At 59.5% G+C, this 20,592-nt stretch overlaps 6 protein-coding genes across 6 annotated transcripts; 2 read left to right on the forward strand and 4 right to left on the reverse strand.

Annotated features, from left to right (window-relative positions):
- Positions 1-207: 207 nt before the first annotated feature.
- JKF63_04440 (uncharacterized protein) lies at positions 208-4,644 on the forward strand (the record flags this gene model as incomplete). Its single annotated transcript, XM_067900425.1, has 1 exon — positions 208-4,644. The coding sequence occupies one exon, from the start codon at positions 208-210 to the stop codon at positions 4,642-4,644; it is 4,437 nt and encodes a 1,478-aa protein (XP_067757254.1).
- A 470-nt stretch (positions 4,645-5,114) lies between these two features.
- Positions 5,115-5,606, forward strand: JKF63_04441 (uncharacterized protein; the record flags this gene model as incomplete). The annotated part of the gene is made up of 1 exon (XM_067900426.1): positions 5,115-5,606. The coding sequence occupies one exon, from the start codon at positions 5,115-5,117 to the stop codon at positions 5,604-5,606; it is 492 nt and encodes a 163-aa protein (XP_067757255.1).
- Positions 5,607-6,506: 900 nt separating this feature from the next.
- On the reverse strand, positions 6,507-9,374 carry JKF63_04442 (uncharacterized protein; the record flags this gene model as incomplete). The annotated part of the gene is made up of 1 exon (XM_067900427.1): positions 6,507-9,374. One exon carries the CDS (start codon positions 9,372-9,374, stop codon positions 6,507-6,509), a length of 2,868 nt encoding a protein of 955 aa, XP_067757256.1.
- Positions 9,375-10,667: 1,293 nt separating this feature from the next.
- Positions 10,668-13,199, reverse strand: JKF63_04443 (uncharacterized protein; the record flags this gene model as incomplete). The annotated part of the gene is made up of 1 exon (XM_067900428.1): positions 10,668-13,199. The coding sequence occupies one exon, from the start codon at positions 13,197-13,199 to the stop codon at positions 10,668-10,670; it is 2,532 nt and encodes an 843-aa protein (XP_067757257.1).
- Positions 13,200-14,751: 1,552 nt separating this feature from the next.
- Positions 14,752-16,107, reverse strand: JKF63_04444 (uncharacterized protein; the record flags this gene model as incomplete). The annotated part of the gene is made up of 1 exon (XM_067900429.1): positions 14,752-16,107. One exon carries the CDS (start codon positions 16,105-16,107, stop codon positions 14,752-14,754), a length of 1,356 nt encoding a protein of 451 aa, XP_067757258.1.
- An 854-nt stretch (positions 16,108-16,961) lies between these two features.
- Positions 16,962-20,180, reverse strand: JKF63_04445 (uncharacterized protein; the record flags this gene model as incomplete). Its single annotated transcript, XM_067900430.1, has 1 exon — positions 16,962-20,180. One exon carries the CDS (start codon positions 20,178-20,180, stop codon positions 16,962-16,964), a length of 3,219 nt encoding a protein of 1,072 aa, XP_067757259.1.
- Between the last annotated feature and the right edge of the window lie 412 nt (positions 20,181-20,592).

Below are 20,592 nucleotides of genomic sequence, written 5' to 3' on the forward strand. Positions count from 1 at the left end.
CACATCCAAATCCGCTCTCGTGCATGAGAGGTCTGCAAACTAGGGAATTTATGTGAGTGACCGTCCCCGTGCACGGTGGAGCTGTGTATATGTGCACTCCTACCACTGGCCTCTGCACGGTATGCCCTCTCAACATAGCCCCGTCGCCTCTTCTCGATTTCTCTTCGGTGTGCTGCCAAACCCGCACGCACTGGCTCGATAGTAACGATGCACGACGACACCAATGTCGCCTTAACATCACCCCAGCCGTCCCCGTCGCCAACGGAAGCCGCTCGTGCGCGTGCCTGTCGTGCTGAACTACGCCTGCGCAACGCCCTCCGACTGGTGAGCGCGCAACAGCGAGGTGGCAGCGATCATCTAAGGAAACACTGCGATCCGGTGGCTGACACGGCGGGGACAGCGCACATGTTGCCTCGGACATCCTCCTCCCTATCTGTTTGTCCCAACTTTGCATCATCTGCCACCGCCGCAGAGTCGTCGCCGTCCCCTCCCTGTCCATTGGTCCTGGAATGGCCTATCGCTCCATTAGCGCAACGCGTGAAACAGAAAGAGGCGCGCGAAGCGATTCGCCAGCAACGTCGAGATGCCCGCAAGGCAGCGGCGGCGGCGGCGGCAGCGGCGGCAGCGACGTCGACGACGGCAGCGGAAATTGTGCGCAACGCGCTGTCGCAGCCCCTCGGCGCTGTGGCTGCTCGCCTCTTCTCTGCTGCGGCATCCGGGGCTCCTCTGCTCTTTTCAGATGTAGCCGCCACCACAGCCCACGTCGCCGATGGCCTCACGAGCAACGGACCCGCATCGTTGCCGTCTGCAGGTCAGAGCGCCCATGAGACGGTGGGGCGGGGCGCACCCGCTCCCACTCAAAGCACCGCCACCGACGTGGTATCCAACCACGAGCCAGTGTCCGCGACTCTGAGGCATCAGGGAAGCTCGCCAAAGAGAAGTAGACCGCAGCCCGCCGGTGTCCTTGGCGAGAGACCAATGCGTCTCCTCACACGGACACTGCGCGAGGCTGGTACTGCGGCGCGGTCGGGCTCGCCTCAAACTAGAGGTGAAGAAACGCGCAAGCTCGCTCCCCATGACCGCGACCACGCCCGTCACGACCGCCACAGTCGGCGTAGTGGGAAACCGGAGTGGAATAACCAAGCTCGCAACGCTAGTGGCAACGGCCCCCCTGCAGCAGACCGGCACTTGCCCGACTCCCCATGCACGGAGAGGTGCATGGGGTCAGCCTCCAGCTCTGACAGCTGCAATGAAAGTGAGGCCTCATGGAGCAGCAGTAGGTCTCGGATGCCTCTTGCGTATGGGGGGCGCTCGCCGCCATTTGAGCCCCTCACGCCTCTGACTATCCCCCGAGACGGTCGCTACGACCCGCATGCGCCGCTGCTGCCCCTCATGCGGTGCTACGGCGACACCCCAACGCACGAGGTTCTCTTTAATGTGTCGTCCACCTCAACACAGCGTACGGCAAGCCGCTCCTTCTCCACGATGTCGTCAGAGTGGTCCGTGGAGTCGTCCAGCACCGGCACATCTGTCGCCGTCGCAGCATCCGCATCCAGTGCCGACCTACGCGCACCGGACGAGCCAGGTGAAGCGGCGAAGACAACCAACCCCGCATGTGCTGCCAAGAAGAACGCGAAGGGGCAGCGGCAGGTAGAGGCTCTTCGTCATCACCGGCGCTCGGCACCGCGTTCTCCCATTAGCAACACACAGCTAAGCTATGGGGCGGAGATGGACGCCATCGAACGTGGAGTAGTGGCCCCGTATGTGTCCTACCTCTTCTCGCCTGAGGCACGTGTTGTGGACCTCCGTCAGCTGAAGAGCCGCGTGGGCTGTAGCGACCCGACACCGTGGCTGGGGGCAACGTGCGTCGAATTCTCGCGCGCCTCAGATGTGTATTTGGTGGGGACGACGTCGGGGGTTCTCTGGCGAGTCCCCGTCGGTGGCGGCGCCGTGGTGGTTCGAGCAACGCCTCTCGGCAGCCTCTGGCCTCCGCACGCGGCAACGAGCGCGAAGCCTACCGTCTCCGGCATCACCGTGGGGATGGGAAACTCCTCGGGTGTTGCCAGCGATGCGACTTGTGGCCGTAGCTCAACGCTGCTGCCTGTACCACTCCCCGGCCACACCGCAGCCATCCTGTCCATCACCTTCAACGACGACGGCTCCTTGTTCGTGACCACGGGAATGGATGGATGTGTGATTGTGTGGAACGCCAGCACGAGCGCGAAGCTGCGCCGCATCAACGTTGTATGGGCCTTCTCAACGTCGCAATCGTCGACAGTCGCGTCGACGACTCCCACCTACGCTGGCGTAGACGCAGCGGCCGGCCAACGCGCACCGCATCTCGCCTGCTTCATGCCGCAGAACAACAACTATCTCCTCGTCAGTTACCTCGGCAGCAGTGAACTGCACCTCTACAACAGCTCCACCGGGCTACCTGTAACGAACGTCGCAGGCGCCGGCATGGCACGCGCTCCTGCACGGATGATACATGTCCGTTGCAAGGATGCTGCAAGACGGCATGACAGCAGCGGTGTCGGTGTCGGTGCCAGTCCCCAGTCCGCCGCGCCGTCAAGGGCCATCACTGCCCTCGCTGTCAATCCTGTTTCATTGCCCTTTTTTTTCTCGGGCGACGCCAGTGGTACGGTGGTGTTATGGACATACCGTGCCGGCGACCTTGCAGCAACGCCGACCCTGCGTGCCGCCACTGCCGCCACCACCACCTTGGTCAGCAGCAGCGAGAGCAAGCAGGCTCGAACACGGCCCTACGTGGTCGACCCTCTCCTGCCCGGCGCCCTCGGCAGGGCCGGCAACGGTGGCGAAGACATGATAGCCTCCTCAGCGCCTCCTCATCAGCTTCCGGAGCTGCGCCGTGTCACAGCCCTTGCGCTGCCGGAGCACATGGGCGGCATCGCTGCCGTAAGGGTGAGCACCCTCCACGTATCGCAGCTGCAGAGTCTCTTCCACCGCCGTGGTCCGCGGCGAGATGCAGCGTCGGGTCAGAGCACGAGCGATGGCGGAGCTGCTTGTGCTCGATCCACTCCGCAGCACCCATTGGAATCCACCGCGCAGGTCTTTCGCGCAGCGGCACAACAGAATCGCGCGTGCTGGGCGGCAGCGAGGGCGCACGGTGCGTCGGACAAAGCCACCGCGGCCGGTGTTGCCCGAAATCGACGCGACGCTCCCGGCAGAGAAAGTAAGCATCTGCAGCCGGCGCCGCCCAGCAGACCCACCGCCGCGACTGACGTCGCAGCCACGAGTGACAGAAGCAAAAACCTTCCACACGTTCTCGCCGATTTGCCGGCGCTTCTGTCGGAAACGTTCTCTGCCCTCTGGCGAAGCGGTGGCAGATCACCACCGACCGAGGCCCACCCCGGACCCGCAACAAACAAGAAAAAGCTCACCACAGCAGAAGCAAAGAGGCCCGCCGCCTTTGCCTCCACCGCTGGCACGGCCACGCCTGCCACTGCCCTCTCCGAAGGCGAACTTCTGCGCCAGCTGCGTGACGATGCGTTGGACGTTGTATGCCCTTTTCTAGTGCTTGTGACGCTGCCGTGCGACACCATCTACGCCCTTGGAGTGCTCTTGCAGCTGCAACCCAGTAGTCGACCCAGCGGTGCCGGCAGTGCCGAGAACGTGGTCGGTAAAAGGACTCCGACGGTTTGCTACAGCCTGTATCCCCTCCTGAAGATGACGAGCCAGAGTAGACTGCGACACCTTGGTGTTGGCGCGGCGCAGTCTCCCGATAACCCGCGGCTAATAGTCGTCGCTACACCCTGCGAGGAAGGGTTCGTGCGGGTGGAGCCGCTATTGCGCCTCGAGCCGCCGCCGCTGTCGGAGCAGCACGCACACCCAGTGGGCGTACCCGCAGGCTCCACCTCCAGTGTGGATTCCCTACGGCTTGGCCACACGGCGGTGGAACATGGTGAAGGCTGGCGCCGCAGTCCCAGCCACGTCCTCGCCACATTGCCGATGCCGTACGGTGGGCGCTGCACCGGCGTTGCATGGTCGCCGAACGGCCGCTTCTTGGTCGCTATCACCGCGGAGGGCGTCATCTACCAGTGGACCCGTGTGTACCTGCTAGACCCATCCTTCCCCCCAGCTAACTCCACTGCCGCTGTCGCCACTGTTGTAACCGCGACAACACCAAAGGAAGGCGTGACTCGGGCTGGTGACTGCGACGAGGGTGCGGCCCCTACACAACGCACGACATCCAGCAAGGGAAAAGCGAAAACAAAGCCCTGGCCCACCGTTGGTGGGGCTGCTGTGGCAACTGCCAGGCGTTGCGGCTGCACCACGGACAAATCTGACGCGGTTAACGGAATGGCATCGCGGATGGCGAGTTTCACTAGACTTCTTGGGGCCCCGATGGCGAGCGCGGTAGGACCCCCCTCGGGTCTGCCGGTAGGCGAAAACACTGCGGCACGTGCCGCCTTCAGCGAGGAGGATGCGTGGCGAGAGAGTCTCCATCGTGAGCTGGAGCGACAGCGACGTGCACAGGCGGCCCTGAAGCTCGTGACACACGCTGCGGCTGAAGACGACGACACTGTGTACAGCAGCGGCTACTGCTTGAGCGAATACAATTCGCCGAACTCGGCAGTGGCGAGAGACTCCCTCGAGGGTGAGGGGTCCAAGTCGCATTTCTGAGCACTCCTCCCATCTGCGCGTCGGTGCAGAGAGATGTCTTGTGTGTATGTGTGTGTTGTCTGTGGTGGTATTTTGCTTGACATTACACGCACAAACTATCTGGTTGCGCCTTCCGCACTGCTCAACTCTCTCGACCTCGACTTCCTTCAAAAAAAAGGGGGAGAGGAGAGGATAGGGGCGGCTACCTTCACGCGATATGTACAGAAGCGAGCATTGAACCTGATTGCCGCTGTGAAGGGGGGCGTCCATGTGACCACGTTTCTCGTCTGAGTCGCAAAGAAATGCAAGCCTACTTGCTTGCCTACTCTCCCCTCCCCTCCCTCTGCTCCTTGCGTCATGGCATTTAACACACACACAACACACGCATCGCATGTGGAACGATCGACGCCCCCCACGTACACGTCCTCTCCCATTTCTTTCTGCCCATCCCAGTCCTCGTCGTTGCCATCCGGCAAACACTCGCCGTGATCATGCTTCGCCAAACAGCCGCGCAGCTCAATACGTACCTTACGCGGTCCGTTGCGACACCACCCATCTCGGTCATCCGTACGGGGCCTAAGTGGTGGGCCGAGCCGGAGCGGATGGTGAAACACAAGGTCATGTACTTCACCATGGGCATCGATCAGCTCCCGCTGCGCCGCACTGCTGTCATCCAACACGACTTGAAGCGTTTCCATATGTGCAAGCCACCACCGCGCGTCGGCGATGCCACAGGCTACAAGCGCTCCCGTGGCGCACAGCTCACGACCTGGTACCGGCGCATCCAGTACCAGGAGTACCACCTACAGCACCTCTTTGTGCGCCACATGTGGGGTCTGCTGCGCATGTACCCAGGCAATACGACCAAGATCCAGGGCAAGGCAGATGACGGCTACGTGGGCTACGACTCTGTGCACTTCCATCGGTACAACCGTTCGCCCCTGCCCTTCCCGGCACGGGAAATCTACGAGCGTCGAAAGTGAAGATCACGCGTCCGTGCTTTCTGATCCCTCTTCACAGGTTCTCCCTCGTCACTTCCCCCCCCCTTCCTCCTTTCTGTGTGTGTGTGTGTGTGTGTGTTCCCGTGTCCCCATCGGGTGTTTTTCAGTGCTGGTGCGCGCAGTGCTGGTCGCGCTCATCTCTGTGCAGACGTGTTTTGAAGCGTGTGAAAATGAGCCTCTCAACACTGGCAAAGAAACATTTAAAAAGCCCAATCAGCGCACACTTCAAACTCGCAGGCGCCCTTCTCCGCTGTGGTGGTGCAGTATCGCACTTGGCCACCACACCCCCACCCCAGGTGAAAAAAAAATCCCTGCGAGGTTGAAGACCCCGGCCTGCGCACCACGACGCGCGCCGCGCAAATGTTCATACAACTCTGCCGAACCCCCCCCTCTCCCAACGCGCGTAGGAACCCCCTCCTCCCCCACCCCTCCGAAGGGGGGCACGCCCGTGGCCGGGGGGGTGGAGGAATGCCCCCCAGCACCTAGCTGCCAGCGGGAGGATCCCTGCCCGGGGGGGGGGGGGGCTACCTAGTGACCGAGGAGGGCGAATAGCAGAGGTGGGCGCGAATAGGAGTCATCATGGCGCCGTCCTTCGGCTGGGCATCGTGCCCCGTGTAGCGACACCCCCCCGCCGTCTCACCCACTAGGGGTGAGAATCGTCGGTTTCTGTCTTGGTGCATGTTTGAGTATGATTATGGCGGCGGCGGCGGCAATCCAGGACGCGCGCGCCCGTGTGTACCGAGCAAGCATTAACCCCCATCCCTTCACTAACGATAGATCCCCCCACCCCACACCTGCACACAGCTGGACTGGTCCCCCGACACACACACACACACACCGGGACCCCAGCAGTCTGCACTCAACGCGCCAGCCGTCCCCCCCTCACTTTTTGTAAACCATCTTGGTGTGTTCGTTCGTGACCACGCGGAACTGCCCCGGCAGCGACTCCACGAGCCGCAAGACGCCACCAAAATACTCATTCGCTGCCCGCTGCACATTCATGGACGCCCAGAGCAGCAGCTGCGGTGCCTCGACTCCTGACTCGGGGATCAGCATGCGCACCGCCTGCACGACCTCCTCGCGCGTCATGTGGTCCTCGACGGCGAGCTCGTCCTCGAGCATTCGAACGGCGTTCTCCTCCTCACTGGCTTGGCTGCCGTCAAGTGTAGAAGCTTTGGCTCCCCTGCGGGTTATCTGCTTCACCTTTCGAATGGAATACACCCCCGGCGACGTCTCCGTGCACGCGAACATCTTTGGGAACAGCTGCACAATGGTCACCAGTCGTGGCGGCAAGAGTGCCCGCATTGCCGGGCTCGAGCAATCCACGAGGTATGAAGCCGTGCACGGCTCATCCTCAGGCATGACATAGTGGAAAACAAGTGCCAGCTCCTTGGGGCTGTGGTACGGGTTTTCCTGGTGAATGGGGGCAACCGCTGTCACGTCATCAGCTGCCGGCTCCACCTCTCGCTGCGCCAGCGGATTCGAGGGGTCGGCGCGACACACAAAGTGCTCACCTACCCGAAAAATCAACGGATGGCGACTCAAGATTTTCTGCATTCCCGTGTACCCACCCACAATTGCCTGCTCCGTTGGGGATAGCCGCACGTAAATGTACTCTGGTCGATCCCACGCGACACACATGGCGTTGCAGAGGACCAGAATGGCGCGAACGTCCTCTGGATAGCTCTCCAGGTCTCGAAGAAAATCACCAAGCCAGCGCGCGCTGTCGGCGCCGGCACGTCGTCGGACCAGTGGTATGTCGCTGTAGCGTGACGTGAGTATTTCGAAGTCCTGAGGGAAGCGTCGCACAAAGGCCATGAGCACCGGCTCCGTGAGGTTCTTCTTGATATAACGCTGCATTGTGAGAGAGAGTGGCGCGAAGTAGGTTGGGCACACCCGGTACACAAACTTGGTGACGCTGCGGTCGAAGACGCTCTCCGTGGGCCGCAAGGGGGATCCGTCTACGCCGAGTGGCACGAGACTGTTTGCCGCCCCGGTTGCCAGCTGAAGCTCCAGCACCTCCCAAGCCTCCTCCTTTGTCATTCCATGCGCCTCAGGGTGGAGGACGATGCTGCGCCGCACCTCCACTGTGCCGTTCATGTCCCGCAACTCAAAGTAGAATGGCTGTCGGCGGAACCATACCAGTGTCGATGAAGTACGTATGTGCTTCTTTCGCACCTCTGGTGGAAAGTTGAGGTTGCCGAAGGAGCCCCAGTTCACGGGCACGTACTTGAGAATCTCGTAGACGTCCGCCTTGGTAGGCACCACCTCCTCCGACCCCCAGCCACCGTAGTTGTTCGCACGCGTGGCGACCGTCACGCGCGGCTGCACGTAGCGGAAGCGCGGCGGCGACGTGTCTTCTGGGTGGCGTAGGGCAACGAACGTGGCTGGGTTGCGCGCGGCTCCGCGCACCACCCACATCGGTCTCGACGACAAAGCCGGGTACACTTTTGAGGCGTGCGCACCGACGCTGGATGTGCCGCCAACGGTGACAATGACACCGTTGTTGTCCACGACAGACTCCAGGGTGTCCATCCGAAGCCGCTTCAGAACGTACCTCTCAGTCGGGGTTGGGGGAACGTGCGGCACCGCCGCCTCTTCACCCTCGCCAGACGCGCTCGCACTCGTCGAGTCAGTAGCTTCTCGGAGAATCATGTTGTACAAGGTGGTGAGGTGAGTGTATCGAGGCAGGCAGGGATCGGGGTCACTCGTCACCGCAGCACGCTCGCGGCGAAGCTGCATCGACATGTCCCAGCTTTGTAGCGCACGCAGGAGAGCCTCTCTGATGATCACCTCCCTTTCGGCACTGCTCAGTGCAGGGGCTAAAGCGCCCCCATCGTCTGACTCGTCTGACGCCAACGGCAGCTCAGCTACCGTTGAGGCAATACCGGCAACAACCTGAGGGTTGGAAGGTGACGAATGACTAGGCTTCGAGCACGGCTTCTTCATCTCTGCCATGCCGCCGCTGCCACCGCCACCGCCTGCCTGGAGCAACCACACTGCAGGGACGGTTGTGCGGACGTGCACAAGGCCGTTGTAAAGTGCAGGGTGCGAAGCCTCGCTCTGGCCAACAGACGCCTTGGCAGCCGGGTGAGCGCGCAGAGACTCCAACGGTATCACCTCGCCGCGCTCGTCCACGAGTTGCAGCAACTTGGACTCTGCAATCCACTCCAGTGCATCTATGTGCCGTTGAAACATGTCGTCACGGGTGAGGGGTGACATCTTCCTCACAAAGTCCTTCATGGACATGAACGGAATCAGCGAGCTCGTGGCTAACGTTGGACTGGCCTCCGTGGACGCCGTCCCATGAGCAACCTCGTGTCTAGCTACGGTGAGCGCTGCCAGCCGCTCTGCAACTGGATAGTCGAAGAACACCTTCTCCAACTCCTCTGCGCTTCCAGCAAGGGGACTGGCACCATCAGCACTAGTGGTGGTGGTGGTGTAGCATCGCTGCCGCTCGTCAACAAAAGAAGTGGAGATGACGCCGTGGCGGTGTTGCCGGACGCCGATGCACTGGAAGAAATCACGCTGTGCCGTAGCCGTTATGGTGCCGAAGAGTCGTCGAGAATAAGCAACGCTTTGTGCGCTTGAGCTCAGACACGGAGCCACCGCCGCCACTCGCGCGGGTGCCCCGATCCAAAAATGGCGAAGCAGCCGGTGTAATGGTGCCTCAACTGCGGGGCAACATAAGGAAGCCGCGGCAGCTGCCTCGTCCCGGGATGGCAGCGACAACCACGCACCCAGACGCATACGCACCGCACACCGTGAGCTATCTACACCTTATCTCGTTCTTTTGAAACACCGCCCTCTCAGTGACCGCGAAGCAGACGTCGGTGGAAACGACAGTATGTGGTGGGCGCTCTCTCAGAAGCGTACTCGATATACGTAGACGTTCGCTTGTCTGTGCCTTTTTTCGTGTATATATGGATGTGTGTGTGTGTGTGTGGGAAGAACGACGCTTCAACTTTCATGGTTCCTCCTCATTCCCTTTGAGAAGACACGCAAGGAGGCCCCCCGCCCCCACATCCACGGGAAAAAAATATTTTGAGGGTGCGGGTGAAGAGAGACGGTCGCCAGATTTATACCAAATATATATATATATATATTTGGTAATGTTTTGGGGTAGGGGAAACATATGAGAGCACGGTGCAGATTGCAGGAGGAAGAGGGAAAGGATGGCCAAGAAAAAAAAAAAACGTAATGCCTGAATGGTGAGATACACACGACACACACACAGATGAAAGGGAGGGAGGCACATCGCGATCACCATAGCGCAGCATCCGCTTATGGGAGACCAACGAAGAAGCACGGATACGTGGGTGCATAGCCGCAGACCCGCCACCGGACCGAGCCCACTTTTTCTTTGATGGGGGAATAGAGAGACGAAAAAAAAGGGTACAGAGTTCGTGAGATAGAATCAGTACGCGCTTCAAATGTGTGAGAACGTGAAAAAAAAAAACGTGTGTGTGTGTGCGTCTGCGTGTGTGTGTGTGTGTGTCGGTGTGACAAAACTGGGTAACGGGGGACTAAGTAAACGCTTCAAGCACACACACACACACACACATGCAAACACGTGTGAATGCATGCGACATCGCTAGGACCAAACCTGTGAAACGTAAGACACTGGATGAAGGAAGGGAGAACGACTGACAAAGAGAGGGCGACTCGGGGCATGATGGCACCCCACTACAGCGTGACGGACACACAAACCATGCACGCACGTGTAATCGATAAATAGGAGGGGGTGGAGAATATCCAAAAGGGGGCGAAGACGTAAGCGTTAAAGGTGAAGTCACGCTCAGACCCACACAACGCGTGGGATATCCTGGTGTGGCGAAGAGTGAAGAGCGATAGTAAAGGCAGCCAACGAGGACGGGCACACCATGGCGGCGAACCTCACGGAGAAGAAGAAAAATGTGCAGGCACCCCCACCCCACCCCGACTCATTCACTCAGCAGTAAGGCACTGCTTCCTCACCACTGTAAATCCGTTGCCCATGTTAATACTCCGCACAAAGAAAGACCCTCCAGCCCGGGTGCAGTTCTATCCGGCCACAGCCTTGAGCTTTTCGTGCAACTCTCCATTGTTGGCGGTCTGCTCGGCGGCCTCCGCCTCCTCCATGCGCGCTTGAACCTCGGCGTTCTCGCGCAAGACCCTCTCCCGCATCTCCGCTGCCTCGTATTCCTCGTCGACGTTTCGGCTCTCCTCGCTCTCCTCAACCTGCTCAAGCACGTCGCCAACTCGGAAACGAAAATCATCGTGCAGCACGACTCCGCACTCCAGGCCGGCCTCGACCGTTGGCACGAGATCTTTAAAGCGGCGCAGCTCCTTCAGTTGTCCCTCGTAGACGACCTCTCGCGTCTCCTCCTCGGCGGCAGCTGCCGGGTCGCCGCCGCTGCCGGGGGTGCTTGCCCTGATGCCGCTCGCCGCCTCTGCCGCCGCTGCCGCCAGCCTCGCCTTCAAGTCTTGCGGTCGCCGCAAGACGCGGAAAGTAAGATGAGTCGCGTCGAGGGTGCCCTTTATGACCTTCATACCCCCGGCGTTACCAGCGCGACCTGCCTGGGAGGCCTTGAAGGTCTGCAGGCACTCGGCCGTCGCCATGGTGCGAGTTTTTTTCACCTTGGGCAGGGAATCAACGAGCACCTGCTTCAACTCGTCGATGCCGTGGTAAAGGACATTGAAACGCAACACCCGCACATTGACTGGTACGTCCAGCGCGAAGGAGTCCTTGCAGTCGCCGAACAGCAGAACGCAACCAGGTTGACCGGAGGATCCCGTCAGGATTAGGTCTGAGTCCTTCAAGCCCCCAACCTCGGTGACGCGGATATCCAGCGAGACGCCTTCAAGCCGCGGCAGCTCGTAGATCGTCTTGAGAAGCGCCTGCAGCATCCCAAATGTGGCGGCCTTGCACGACAAAATGAACGCCTGGGTGCTGTACGCACGCACCATGTTGTTATCGGGCTTCCGGCCGTGGATGAGTCCTTGTCGCTCCTGGTTGAGAAGCTGCAGATAGTTCTCACGGTTTCCCTCAACGGTGTACACATCCCGCATGAAGTAACTAAACTTCTCCGCGTGCGCCTCACTGCTCACCTGCATCAGGATGGATCCTGGTTTCGGCGGCACACGAAAGCCATGCAATATGACCGGCACTGACGGCCCTGCCTCGCCGATCGTGGCGCCGTTGTTGTCCAGAATTCGCCTCACCGTGCCGTAGATGGTGCCTGTAGCAAACACCTGCCCGGGCCTCACCGTGCCGCAGCGCACAACCGCAGCCACCTCGCTGACGCCCAAGTTACGCGACTCAAGAACGTACAGCTCCGCACGAGCTGGGGTGGGCGTCGCCACCTCGCACAGCTCCGCCTGCAGGTGAAGTGCCTCCAGCAGCTCAGGGATCCCGCGGCCATCTTTGGCACATATCTTGACGAGCTGCACGTCACCGCCTTTCTCCTCCAGCTCCACCCCGTGCGTGGCCAGCTGGTCCTTTACGTAATCGCAGTCCGGCTGCCGGTCAATCTTTGTAATGGCAACCACCATTGGTGTGCCTTGGCGCTGCGCCAGCTCGATGACCTCTCGCGTCTGGGGCTGCACCCCGTCCACGGCAGAAACGATGAGAATGATCATGTCGTTTGTCGAGGCGCCGACCTCTCTCATCGCCGTGAAGGCGGCGTGGCCAGGTGTGTCGATAAACGTAATGGAGCTCCCGTCCGATGGAGTTTTTACTTGAAAAGCGCCAACATTCTGTGTGATGCCACCCGCCTCACCTGCTGCCACTTTTGTGTGGCGTAAGTAATCCAGCAACGTCGTCTTGCCATGGTCGACATGGCCCATGATGGAGACAATGGGTGGCCGTGGCACATACTCTACCTTTGATGCAGTGTGTTTGATGTCGTACTCGCGGATCATCCCTGCGCGGTGCAGACCGGTTGCAACACTCATGGGGTCATGCAGGTTCGACGCTGTTGTGAAGAATTCGCGAAGAGGGTGATCTTCGAGCGCTTTGGCTTGGTCCACCCCCGGCTTCTTCCGCGTCCGCTGCAGCGGCTTCCGCTTCATCTTCTCTCGCCGCCGCACAAACTTCGATGCACGGGGGTCATCACTGCCGACCCAGAGGGGACCGGAGCGGGTTGGAATGTAGATGGCCTCCTTCGCAAACTCCACCCAGTCGAATACCTCGCCCAACCCCATCTCCCGTCGGTCCTTCTGGATGGTGGCCTTCACAAAGTGTGGCATCGTATCAGCGTTCAGGCGACGCATGTTGCCCTCAGATGAAAACCGTGGATCCACTTGACCATCCTGCCACTGCAGTGATGGCCGCACGCGGCTGCTCTGCGATTGGTAGCGGCGAGCTGTGCACAGCGCGGCTGCCGCCATGCCACCTGTGCGCCAAGCGCTGCTGCTGCAGGACGGGGAGAACTTTTGCAAAGGCAAAAACCCTGATGGAGTAGCCGAGGCCAAGCAAGAGGGCGTCAGCCGACCAGCATTGTCGCACAGAGAGGCCAAAGCGATGGCCGAAAGGCGGTGCATGTCAACTACATCGCCTGTGAGCTGATGGTAAAAAGCTGGGCTGCGCCACATTTGGAGATCACCTGTGGAAGTGAAGCGCAGTACATGAAAGGCACTCCAACCCCTTGGCAGTGGTTGAATTTCACAACGGCCCCTCCTCCGGGGGAAGAGGTGGGGAAGGAGGGGGGGAGCACCTCCTACTGTCCGTGTGTATGTGTATAGGAGAGGGAGGAGCGCTGCCGCACCTTCGCACATAAAAAAAAAGATGAAAAGGGTCGCGCAGGACTCTTCAATGAAAACGTTTAAAAAAACGAGAAGGGAGAAGAAGGGGCAACACGAGGGGGGGGGGGGAAGATGTGCGGTTACGTAATGTGCGTGAGGAGGGAGAGAGGCGCCGTGAGCAGGGGGGGGGGGCAACAGAAGCCCATTAAACCCACAAACGGCGAGCGGGGGAAGGGGGAGTATATCTGCCGAGTCACTCTGTCTGGTCGAGTGGGTGGACGTACAAACAGAGAGAATTCGTGTGTGGAAGCGTGTCAGAGAGGGGAAAATGTGTCCGGTGGTTAGTGCCTCGGCTTTCCTCTCTTATTTGGATTCACTTTGTGTGTTGGGGGAGGGGGGAAGGGGGGACGTTCGCGTGTGCGTGTGCGGGGTGTTTCAATCCAGCTCAGTCCAGACCACATACGCCAGCGTGATGGTCATTGTGTTTTTTTTTCCGGGGAGAGGGGTAAAGTCAAAAGAAAAGCGGCCGTGTGCGAATGTGAAAAACGAAAGTGCGACAAGGCCTCGATTCCTGGGGCAGCGAAAGACAAACAGCTCTGATCGCATGCCCCATCAGTCACCCTCCACCACACCACTGCATCCTCCTCCCTCCGATCTGTACCAAGTGCGCTGCATCCGCGCTTAGTTAATCGGCTTGACTTCATCGTAGTGCAAACATCTTTTACCCTCTCTTGCTTCACCAGACCCAGTCAGTTATAAAACCTTGGTTAAGCACACCACACACACACACACACACACAGAGCTGTCACTCTGCAGAGGCCCAGGAGTGGCCTTTTTTTTTCCTACTCGTCAACGCAGAACCATTTCGAATCGTGACAGGGTCAAGTACCTGCGATGCGAAGGGAGAGCCAGAGTGTCGTATTCTCGCCACTGATTTGATTGCATCACAGCGTCCCTTCTTGACCATGTGGGAAAAAAAAAAAGGGGGGGGGGGGGGTTGTGTCATTCCGTATGACGGCTGAGGTGAAAGCGGGTCTCGAACGCATCTCCCCCTGGCCCTGGCAAAGTTACCCCCTACGGGATGCCCCCTGATGGCAACCGCCCTAATGGGTCCGGGTGAACAAAGAAGAGGGCTGAGGGGGCTGTGCTCAGATGGCTGTGTCGGCATCATTGCAATGTGTGTGTGTGTGTGTGTGTGTGCGTGTGTTTTGAGGGGGAGGGGGGCTGGTGATCCAGGTGGAGGTGCACCCCCCCCCCTATCACCACCCCCACCATCGCCTCCACTACCACCGTGATGAGGGAAAGTACGTGGACGCCTGTGAAACCGAGCAGTGAAGAAGACGGGGGGTGGGGGGGAAGACGCTCATATCGGTGCGCACATGCGATGCGACAGCGTGTGGTGTCATCGCGTGTCACCGATTCGCTCCGTCGAGAAGGGCAGGCGCCACACGCGAACCTCTCCGCGGTCTGTGCCGGTGGCGAGCAAGGTGCGTGAGGGCGACACCGCTGACGACATAACAAGTCCCTCGTGGAGTTTCACCTGCCGGATCGGGTCCGTCGTCACAAGATCCCACTCGATCGCTGTGCCATCGTCCGACACGGTCAGCAGCGTGCCCTCGTTTGTGAATTCGAGGCCGCGCACGTAGTCCCGGTGTTGAACAAACGCGCGGGCGGCGGCGCCGAACTCACCAGAGCGCAGCGCGAAGTCCACGCCAAACACGCACTCGGAGGACGCAGCGAGCAGCCAACAGCCCGATCCAGCAGCCTCAGAGAAGCCATCACCCCTTGACTGTGGAGCCCCTGCGCTGCTGCCAGCACCGCTTCCCGCCCTTTCGTCGCCCTCGTCATCATACCCATGATGTGATGGCTGATATACGCGAGGAAAGCCTGTAGAGACGGCAGCAGCATCTGCACATTCCTCCGCCTCAGTGGCTGCGGCAGACCGGTTCCCGCTGTTACTATCAACCAACACTTCACCAGCTCCCTGTCTCTCCACCGGAGCCATGAGGCCGCTGGGCACCACAACAACATGGTTCACTGGGTTCTCAAACTCGTCAAGACTGGCGAATAAGCGATCCTCCATCAGCCCCACCGCCGTGTTGGTCATCTGCTGCGCGTGCCGAAGCGACCACGAGCGAAGCGCGCAGTCCTCCGAGGCGGTGATGAGGATCGATGTCGAGTTGGGTGCGAGAACCACATCATTCACTGTGCTCGTCGACACCCGAAACTTATCCACAAGCACACCAGCCTGCGGAGGAGAATCGGTGGCAGCAACAGCCCTGTTTTCTGCGCTGATATCGGATAGAGAAAGTGCGTGGATATACACATGTCCATCATCGCAAGCACTCACCACGTTCCAGGCACCATTGCCGCTGTCACCAGTGCCCCCGCCGCCGGCTGATGTGACTGGTAGCCACAGCATTTTGTTCACCCCTTCCTGGAAGCCGGATACACTGCCCAGGACACGATCTGGGCGACGCAAGTCCCAGCAGCCGATGCTTCGATCGTCGGATGCAGTCAAGAGCGTATAGGAGTTAACAGGATGAAAAAGAGCGTGGTTTATAGGGCCAGTGTGATGGCCGGTGAGGTGAGCGACTCGCTGTGATACCCCAGGAGAGGCGCGCAAGTCCCACAGCGCCGCTGTGTCATCGCCAGATGTGGAGCAAAGCAGGCCGCCCTCGCCAGTCGTAACGACATGCGGTGAGAAGGTGAGAGAGGTCACCACCTCTGTATGCGCACAGCTCAGCTGGGTGAACATGGCGTCCGTGTGCGTTGAATTCTGGATTTAAAAATAACGAAGTGAAGGAGGAGAGTGATGACGCGTAGAGAAAAACAATAAAAGAGGGGGGGGGCTAGCAGTTGTTTGTCCGGGTCTGTGTATGGCAAAAGATAAAAGGGGATGATCCGGGTGTGCGCGTGTGCGCCTGCACGGCCGCCTATAAACGACCATCCCCCCCCCCCACCCTTTACCCCTCGCCTGTTGGATTTGCAACATGTTGTTGTCTTTATCCTTCCCTTCGTTTGTTGGGATAAATACGTACACAAAGACTATAAATATATAAATATATATAGATCACCGCGGCTTACATTCGCCGAAAGCGGTGGTAGAAGCAGAGATGGAGGCAGATCGTAAAGGAACAAAAAAACCAAAAAAAAAAGAGGGGAGTCTGGGGGAGAAGAGGGGACGCGGTCCATCCAAAGTCTGGTTTATATGTTTGCCCATGCGAACGAGTCGGACCGGTTCGATAGAGGGGGAGGAAGGGTGTGAGAGTGACTGCGCGCGAGGGTGTGCCCCCCCCCCCAAAAAAAAAAAAATGAGTAAAACTCGTCCAGGCAAGGGGTATATATATAATATAATATATATATATATATATATATATATATATACCTCCTCCTCCTTCCCCCCACAGATAAAAAAAAAAGCGCTACCTCGGCCCACAAATCGGGAACAAACGCAGCACGACCCACCGCAGATCCGTCCGGCTAGGTCATCCTTCGATCACGGTGGTGTCGAGGGACGCATACAAATACATGTTTGCGAGGTGCTTTGAACTCTCCTCCCCCCCCCCGTGAGGTTGGGCCTCCTGGCCCCTCAGGTGACAGCCACACCTCTTAGAGCTGACCATCCTCCATCATGAGAAGGAGTAACCCGCGCAGTGCGTCATGCGCCTCATGCACCGCGGCGATGTTCTGTGAGATGATGTTCATGTGCCGCAACACACGCCGGCTGCGCTCTTTTCGGGAGTCACGGCAATAAAGCAGTGGACATGTGGCTTGGCTGCTACCGACACTGGCGCGGTCGCTATTCTCGTCAGGGTGTCTTGATGTCCCCTCTGCAAGAGGGTAACGCAAAGAGCCGCCCACACATCCAGCTGACGGGGTGACCTCATGCGTTACCAACTGGACCTGCGACAGTTGCGAAAGCGGGCGGTGGACCGCGCCGTGCGGCCCCTCCCTATTGTCGGCCCCAGCGCCAGGGTCTCTGATAAGACCCTTAGCGTCCACCTTGGCGGCATCGCTGCTTAATGCAGCGGGAGCAGCACCTTCCCCAACAGCTGGGTAAGCCGCAGCCTCGTCCTCAGCGGCGGCTACGGGCGCAGTCGCCACAGTGTCGGGCTTCGTAGCCAGGACAGCACCGTGCGGAGGCACCGGCGCCTGCACTAACCCCAGAGCGCACGCGTCTCGGACAACAGAATACGCCACAGACTGCGGTGGCTTCGTGAGGCGTACTACAGAGCCATGTTCCGCGGTGCCGCTGCATGTATTGGCGCCCGTGTTGTTCTCTGTGTCTGGTGCTGCATCGAGACAGTTGTGTGATAAACGCACGGCAGCAGCAGTGTCGGTCTTGACTCTCTTTCTTGCTCTCCCTGCAGCCTCCAAAGGCTCAGAGCGACCACAGCTTTGCGCGGGCGCACGTTTGGCTGCAGCAGTGCCGCCATTGCTGCTCACCCTCACCACCGGTGGTGAGGGCGGCGGTGACAGAGCAGCCTTGACGGGCAATTGCGACTCTATCACGCCGGCTGAGGGCTTTCTGGGTGCGCAGGGGGGGACAATAGCAGGAGCACTACCACTAGTGACCGAAGCGGTAGATTTGACGGCTCTTCGAGCCGGCGCGCGACCGCGTCGCTGAGAAGCGGGCAGTCCTTTCGTGGCACTTGCGGCAGCCGTAGACCGCCTCTTGCGGCGCTGCAACGTCGATTTCGGTACGATGTCCTCTACGGGGAACAACTCCCGGAGGTACGCCGCCACGTCAGCGACGCCGCTGTTGCGTGGGTACGGTTGCAATGCCTTGACCGACACCGCAGCCGTACTATCACTCCGAAACTGCACAGTACGTCGCGGGGGTGCGGTGATGGCTGTCGAAGCACTACCGAGGTTCCTGGCAGCGCTGGGCACCACCAGCATATCTCCAAGCTTGACAGAGGTCGCAGCGCTAGAAGAGAGAGAAGATACTCTCGTGGACTTGACAGCAGATGCAATGCAATCACCACCCCCACAATCACCATCGCCAGTATCTGCAAAGGCATGAATAATCGCGCCTGCGTGCAGTGATGTCGAGTGAGTCTCAGACACACCGACGTCACCAATGGCGCGCCAGACACCAGTAGCGTCGCAGACAGCAACACCAGCAGCCGTGGCGGCCTTCTTGACGTCGTCGTGCTCCTTTTCGGACGTTGATGACTGTATACCGGGGCCTTTTTGTGGCGCCGCACTGTTATCGCACGCGCCATTCCTGACGAGCCGCGACAGCTCAGTCGTCGCCGTGGAAGAAAGCTCGGAGGCGCAGAGGTATGCGCCGCCGCCGCCGCTGCTGCGGACAACACGAGTCGCGCACCGCCCCTGCACGTCGGCTGTCATCCGCGCCGGGCACTCTGCAAATCCATGACTCCACCCTCCAGGATCGCCGCCTTCTGCATCAGCAGTGTGCATCACATTAGGCTCGTACTGCGTCTTCGCATCGGGTGCGGATTGGCTTTGTTGCAGTTGCAGATGCCAGCGCACGCCCGCCTCTGATATGGTGGACTTCAATGACGGGCACACGGATGGAGCAGCAGTTGAGGTGATGATTGGCAGCGGCTGGCGATGGGAGCTTCGAGACTCTTGTTTCTGTCCAGCGCCACGCAGCACCGTCGAAGCCGACGCTACAGTAAGTCGACGGCGATGGAGGGGTTCGCGGCGGCCGCCACACCAGTTGCCTGGCTCCTCTGTCTCCTCCAGCAGACCTACTAGTTGCTCCGTTACGCTCTCGAGCGTATTCGCGAACTGTGATAAGTCCGCCTGTTGGGATTGCTGGTGCTTCGATAATGGAGGCCATCGATCGGCCTGCACAGCAGCCCCTGTGTCAGCAGCGGTCACTGCAGGCGCGCCTGCCACACGAACGCTTCGTGATGTGGTGCCCCCTCCATCTTCCTCGCTACTGGTTGTCGCCATCGAGCTACCGGAAATGGATCGCGCGACACCAGAGTGCGCCTCCGCCTCCGCCACCACCAGTGCACTGTCGCCACAGTCGCCCCCCAGTAGTTCGGGTGCTCTATGTGGTGCACCAAGTGCAACATCGCTCGCATCTCCCGCGGTTCGTCGGGCTTTAGGTTCTTTAGCAGAAGCACGACCGCTTCCCTGTTCAGCAGCTTCAGCAGTGAAGTACGGTGCTCTGTGAACCATGTCTCTCTCGCCTCTCCTACTCCGTCGGTGCCGTCGGTTGCTCAGAGGTAGAGCTCCATCCCTGTGGCTCCTCCGATCGGTCTCTACCGTTGCCTCTTGAGAGCTCACCGATGCGGTCGACATCGCCGAAGACGAAGGTATCGCTTCCGTTCGCACGCTTCCCGCTGGATCCACCAGCGGCACGCCGTACACCGGCAGCGGTTCCGTCACAGAAATGCGCGACGCGGATCTGGTGCGCCGGCTGGCGGAGATGAGAGGCGCGATCGACTGCAAAAAAGATGACATATCCTCAGCGCCAAGCTGCAGAAGCAACACGGTTGTCATCGAACTAGCAATGGCGTCTGCCTTCGCACCGCTGCCGTCGTGGACATTGGTCTGATCACCCTCGTAGTCGTCCAACTGGGTCTCGAATGCGTTCTGCACCGCCCAGCGGCGCACGACAGTGCGCGGAAGTGTCAGCCGCATCAATCCTTGCGCCCGTACAATGCGAAAGTGCGTCAGCGCGTCGTACTCCACGCGCAATGGAGACGTGCTGTTGCCCTCTCCGTCGGTGGCGATCAGCTCGGCGTAGGCGTCATAAAAACTGATCTCGCCAGAGGTAAACTGGGCGGCAGAGACGACGCACTGCACAAGCGCGTACGTCGAAAAAGACTGCGACATCAACATCATAGATCTGCCACGTCTCACCCCTCTTTTTTTTTCGTGTGTGTTTGCGTGTAATATATATATATATATATGTGTGTCTGTGTGTGTGTGTGTGTGTGTGTGTCTGTGTATGTGTGAGACTGAGTGTGTGGGAGTGTCTGCCCGTCACTTGGTAGCATGACCGATTAGCAAAAAATGGAGGAGGGAAGAGAGAAAAAGAGGACCAACGAGTGAGCTGGGGCTGTGATCTCCATCTATATCCGGACTCTCCACACCCACTGCTCTTCCTTGTCCAACCCACTCACTCGCTACCTCGTAATGGGCAACCAAACCGCAATTTTCTCTTTCCATTGCGTAGGAATATACATCTTTCTGGGAAAAAGAGTGTTTGCGAAAGCAGCGCACTGGTTGCTTGGCGTACGAACGTACAGGTAAG

This window comes from Porcisia hertigi, chromosome 22 (genome assembly GCF_017918235.1).
Source record: "Porcisia hertigi strain C119 chromosome 22, whole genome shotgun sequence".
Classification (NCBI taxonomy): Eukaryota; Euglenozoa; class Kinetoplastea; order Trypanosomatida; family Trypanosomatidae; genus Porcisia; species Porcisia hertigi.